At 37.7% G+C, this 5,580-nt stretch overlaps 1 protein-coding gene across 1 annotated transcript in view; it reads left to right on the top strand.

Annotated features, from left to right (window-relative positions):
- Positions 1 to 4,075, top strand: part of Mblac2 (metallo-beta-lactamase domain containing 2) — a 24,509-nt gene extending 20,434 nt beyond the window's left edge. The window contains exon 2 of the mRNA XM_005356535.3: positions 636 to 4,075. Within this exon, the coding sequence (XP_005356592.1) occupies positions 636 to 1,021 (386 nt within the window). The 3' untranslated portion in view covers positions 1,022 to 4,075. The remainder of the gene's footprint in view (positions 1 to 635) is intronic.
- The last annotated feature ends 1,505 nt before the right edge of the window (positions 4,076 to 5,580 follow it).

Genomic DNA, 5,580 nt, shown 5'->3' with positions numbered 1-5,580 from the left:
CAGAGGTGGGGATCTCATTGTAGCTGGAACTGACTGACATGGTTGCTGAGAACTGAACCTGAGTCACCCGGAAGGAAGAGCAGCAAGTGTTCTTAACCTCTGAGCTGTTGCTCCAGCCCCAAGGCTACGTAGTTTAAATTAGCGTTAAGAAGCACAGTATCGGGGCCGGAGAGTGGCCCACTCAGTAAGGGCTTGCCATGCAAGCATGGAGACCTGTGTTTGATTCCTAACACCTGTGGAATAAACCTGACGTAATGTAAGAGGCAGAAACAAGGGGATCTCTGGAGTGCACTGCCTGCTAGTCTTGTCCAATTAATGAACTCCAGGTTCAGTCTCAAAAATAAGAGTGAAATAAATATACAATAAAGATATATCTACCTCTGGCCTCCACACACATTTGCAGGCATGAACATAGACACATCCATGTACCACCACACATGTGCACACACCACACACACACACGCACACACACAAGCTGTGTGTGTGCATGCAGAAGCAGTCTTTGTGGAAGGAAAGTAAGGCCAGTGTCATCAATTTCCTTGAAACCTATTTAATGCTCTTCTTTTTTTTTTTTCAGTGATTCAAGTCAACTATCGTGTGATATATTTATTGGTGACTTCTATTTCTCGTTGTAGGGGATGTAATCAACCTTGGTGACAGACAGCTCACGGTTATGCACATGCCAGGCCACTCCAGAGGCAGTATTTGCTTACACGACAAAGACCGGAAGGTTCTCTTCAGTGGCGATGTGGTGTATGACGGATCTCTGATTGACTGGCTCCCGTACAGCAGGATAAGTGACTATGTTGGAACTTGTGAACGTCTCATAGAGTTAGTGGACTCAGGTCTGGTGGAGAAGGTGCTTCCTGGGCACTTCAACACCTTTGGTGCTGAAAGGCTTTTCCGTTTAGCTTCTAACTATATTTCAAAAGCTGGGATATGCCACAAAGTGTCTACTTTTGCCATGAGGTCGCTTGCAAGTTTAGCCCTCCGCATAACAAATTCTAGGACCTCACCTTAGTATCTGTACTGATTTATTTTGTTTGCGCTGTGTAAATTAACCCAGTTCCCTTGTGTTGTTTAAAATGGTTACTAGTGAGCATTTCAAGAAGTGCTTTTATATAACCATGTTGTATATTAGAGAAAAGGAGGATTAAAAATGAGGAAACAAAAATAAAGAAAAGCAGTCTTCGTTTTGTATCCTTTTCTTTTTTTCCAAGGAAAAAGCCGCTTATGTGAGCTTGTGATTGGCCAGTGCTGCTGTTTCAGAGTGTTTGCTCTGGGAATGTGGGGAGTGATGTGAGCCGCAAGGATGTCCTCCCTCGCGGCAGCACCAGGCTTGCCCTTGCTCCTCCTCAGTGCACTTCCCAGGTCCTAGAGGAATGAAATGCAGTTCTGTGCTTGCACTTCATGTTTGGTTTTATTTCTGTATTTTATTTAAAGATAAAGTTTCTTGAGTTCAAAAATAAAGTAGAACTCAATATAAATTAGCATTTAGAATGACAGCTAAAACATCCCATGTTCGTGATCCTGAATTTTATGCCTCCTTGTTTAATTTTGCCTTTTCTTTGTATAAGACATAATATGCTCTATAATTTAACTTATGAACAGTACAATGAATTTTTGTTGTAATGCAAAGCTTTAAATATGAATTGCAGAGTGCTTCAGTAAAACACTACTGTTTGTTGTTATTGTGTAAGTAATATTTTCCGTCATGAAAGTGGAATTCAATGTTGTCAGGTTTCTGAAAGGACACTGTCAGGCAAATTTGAAAATATACACATTGAGAATAATTTTTTATTATATCCTATTTTAGTATTAATATCTATTATAAACAAAATTTTTCTGGCTAAATAACAGCTTCAGTATTGTGTCATGTTTTACAGTACCAAAATAATTCCTGATATCTATGACATCTTAATGTAAACCATTTTTTTGATTGGTGTAACATGTTTACGTACCACAGAAGAATTCTTAAATTAGTTGCAGTGTTTGTATTCTGTATTGACGAGAGCAAATGGCCTTCTTATCCTGATTCACAACACCTGTTCCCGCTCAGTATTCTCTCAGTATTCTTTGTCATGAATGAAAACAAGGCTATGTTCATATGTCATAGAAAACATGAAGCCACTATTCAGCAACACTACGTAAAATGTTTGGGTTTGGTGCTTTTAATAATAACCTATCAAAAAGCCTTTTGGAGTATTTCATAAAAGTTTTTAAAACAGTTTCCCACTACATTTTTTATTATTAACAATTTATTGTTGATATTCTAGACCAAATGGATTGACTTTTGGAAATCAGATAATTTAATATTAGGAAAAAACAGCAGTTCTTGTTTCTGCCAGGTTATTCAACTTTTTTATCCTGCACACACCCAGGTTCTTTAGTTGTTTTATTCTTTCAGTAGGCACACATGCACAAGTGTGAGTACACACACGCACAGAGACATAGTTACACACACATGCAGACATACAGACAGATACAAGCACACACACACACATATACAGCACTGTGCAGACGCACACACAGTCACACACATACATACACAGACATACAGTCATACATGGTCACACACACATACACACACAGCACTGTCCTAAACAATGCTAGGAGATTTGAAAGTGAAAAAACCACACGCACATTATAACTGGATGTTAAGGGCCACAAAACCCAAAAACTAATATAGGCATGTTGAAGTTAATATAAATTATGTTTCAGTATAAAGGATATAGGGAAGGATGTGAAGTAGGGTAAGGGGAGACCCTTGAAAAGGGGATTTTTGAAACAGAGTTGGAGGAAGGCTGGAAAAGATTTGAACCTTGGGTTTCAAGAATTGCTGGGTGGACTAGCCTAGTCCTTGTGAGCATATAAATTTAATTTTCTGAAATCTCATTCCTTATAAGTACCATATATTTATCATAAAAAGGATGGATTTGTGATTGCATATGTATATATTCCTAAAGACAGATGAACTGAGCTGTCACGTGCCACCATGGAAACCTTGGATTAGAGTCAGAAAGGAGGCCATGATTGGCTCAGATATGGAGTATCATGAGTACTCTGTCCTGGTCCTTCAAGATAGTGGGTCTGTTTCAACAGATGACACAGTACTGAGAGTAGAGGTGGTTGGTTCAGGGCAGCTACAATCACTTAATAAGCCTTAAATAGAGCCATTATTTTTGTATCAGCAGCACAAAATAAAGCCAAAAGTCCTTAATCATTGACTGTTTTATCATAATTTAGTTATTTATTTAAAATCAGGATAGAGTAGGCATTAAGTTTTGTTAGGAAAAATTTATTCCTGATGTTTCCCTATTTGTTAAGTGCAATTCTCAGTATAAGCTGACATTTTTGTTGATTTCCCCAATCTTTCAGTTTTCCAGTTATATTGCAGTGTAAGATGGTGATATTTCAGTATTGCTTACCATGTAAAACTTATGAAAGTAAATTCATACTCATTTAGTATTCATGATGCATTTTAAATTTGTATCCTAGTTCCAGCACCGAGACATAACTGACCATGTCATACAACATGGACTAGGAATGAAGCTAGTAACTTAACACAGGTTTGTCTGCTACCAAACTGTACGTTCTTTTAAACATGCACAATCCATAGAATTGGCCACATATATTTTTACTTTCCAACACGTCACATATATGAAGAATAAATCAAGTAATATCAAATTCTAATAGCATTTTTAGAAAATAAAAAATATATTTTCACCCTGACAGTGACCCTTGATTTATGATTTTGGGAAATAGAATATTGTAAATGTAACTCAAAGTTGTCAAAATGTTAGACATTTCAAAATAATTTTTCTTATTTATATTGCTAATAATGAACTTGTGGACTTTTACTTTTTTATTTAATTACTGTCTCCTTTGAACTGAAATGTTAAAACAAACTGAAACCTTGTGTGCTATGCCGATGTAGTTGAATAAATGCTTATGTGTTTGTTCTTATATGGATAGTAATATGAATGTGACATGCACAAACTATCCTATAATTTTCCAATAAGTGTATGTGAACCTTGGTGTGGTAACTATTAAAGTGGCCATTTATTTCAGTGTACAAGTGGTGCTTTTTATATACCATTAACAGATTTCTCTTTAATATCTTAGAGAAAAAGATGCTATGTGAAATTTTTGGTGAACCTTACACATTTTATATAAGGTGATGTATCTTCAAATGGATTATCTTTCTTCATATTTTGATGCCTTTTAGTTCATTTTATTGCATAAATTGCTCTGGTTAAATCTACTAGTCCCTTCTCTCCAATTTTGGGGGAAAAGTTTTGAATTTGGGTTCTTTTTCAAGTTTTTGGTTGAAATCTCCAGTAAAACTTTTTGGTTGCAATTCCATAGTCAAGATGCCAACAAATTCGGGGAGGGCTCATTTCATAGTTCCTACACTGCTGCCATCTTGCTGTGACTCTAAGGAGCAGAAGGCATAAGAGAAGAGGGCTCTCTTGTCCCTTTAATGAAGGAACCATTCATAGAATCAGCTATAAAGGCTGTATGTACTTGCGGGTGTCCCCATATTGTGCGGTTTGTTTCAACATGAACTGAGGAACACACAAACATTTCGTCTGCAGCACAACTCTCTTGGCTTTCCCATTTCTCTCACAGGTATGCAGAGTCAACCACAGAAGATATGCTGATTTTCCTTTAAAAATGCTAACATATTCATGCTGTGACTCAATCTTCTGACTTCATATTTCTAACTTCAATCTGTTTCACCTGGTTCTTCACATCAACTACTAAAATTTTCTCTCTCTCTCAACACATTAATTGTGGTATTTTGGATGAAAGTGTCCCTCAAAAGCTCATGTATTTGAATGCTTGGCTCCCAGTTGGTGGAACTGTTTGGGAAGGATTAGGAGGTGTGGCCATGGTGAAGGAGATGTGTTGCTGAAGGAAGGCTTTGAGATTTCAAAAGCCCCTTGCATCCCCAGTTAGCTTCCTCTGCCTTCTGTTTGTGGATCAAGATATAAACTTTCAGCTTCTGCCTCAGCACTATGCCTGCCTGCTTGCTTGTTGCTATGCTCCCCACCTTATGGTACTATAATCCTCTGGAATCATGAGCCCCAAATTAAATGCTTTCTTTTATAAGTTGCCTTGGCCATGATGTTTTGTTACAGTGATAGAAAAGCATCTACGACAGAAATTAGTACCAGGAGGGGGCTACTGCTCTCATAGGCCTGATCATATGGTGTTTTATTTTGTTTTTAGAGGAATATGGAAGATGTTGGAACTTTAGACAAAGAAAATAGTTGAACACTGTAAATGAACTTCCAAGTAGGAAGACAATAATACCAAGAGCATCGTGGACTGTGGGAGCCCAGCTCAAGAGGTTTCCCTTGTTAGCAGCTGAGCTAGAGACCATTCTTGTGGTATTTTGGCAAAGAATATGTTTGCTTTCTGCCCTTGTCCTAAGAATCTGTCTGTGACTAAGTGGAGGAGTTTCCAACAGGTAGCCTGATACTGACTCTGTTGTATGCTTATTAGTGATACTCTTAGGCCATTCTACAATGAAAAAGAGCAAGCAAGGCAAAAGAAATGCAAAATATGCAGTTT

The sequence above is a fragment of the Microtus ochrogaster genome, chromosome 19 (assembly GCF_000317375.1).
Source record: "Microtus ochrogaster isolate Prairie Vole_2 chromosome 19, MicOch1.0, whole genome shotgun sequence".
Classification (NCBI taxonomy): Eukaryota; Metazoa; Chordata; class Mammalia; order Rodentia; family Cricetidae; genus Microtus; species Microtus ochrogaster.
The sequence above is the reverse complement of the archived record's forward strand: the minus strand, read 5'-3'. Positions and strand labels throughout refer to the sequence as shown.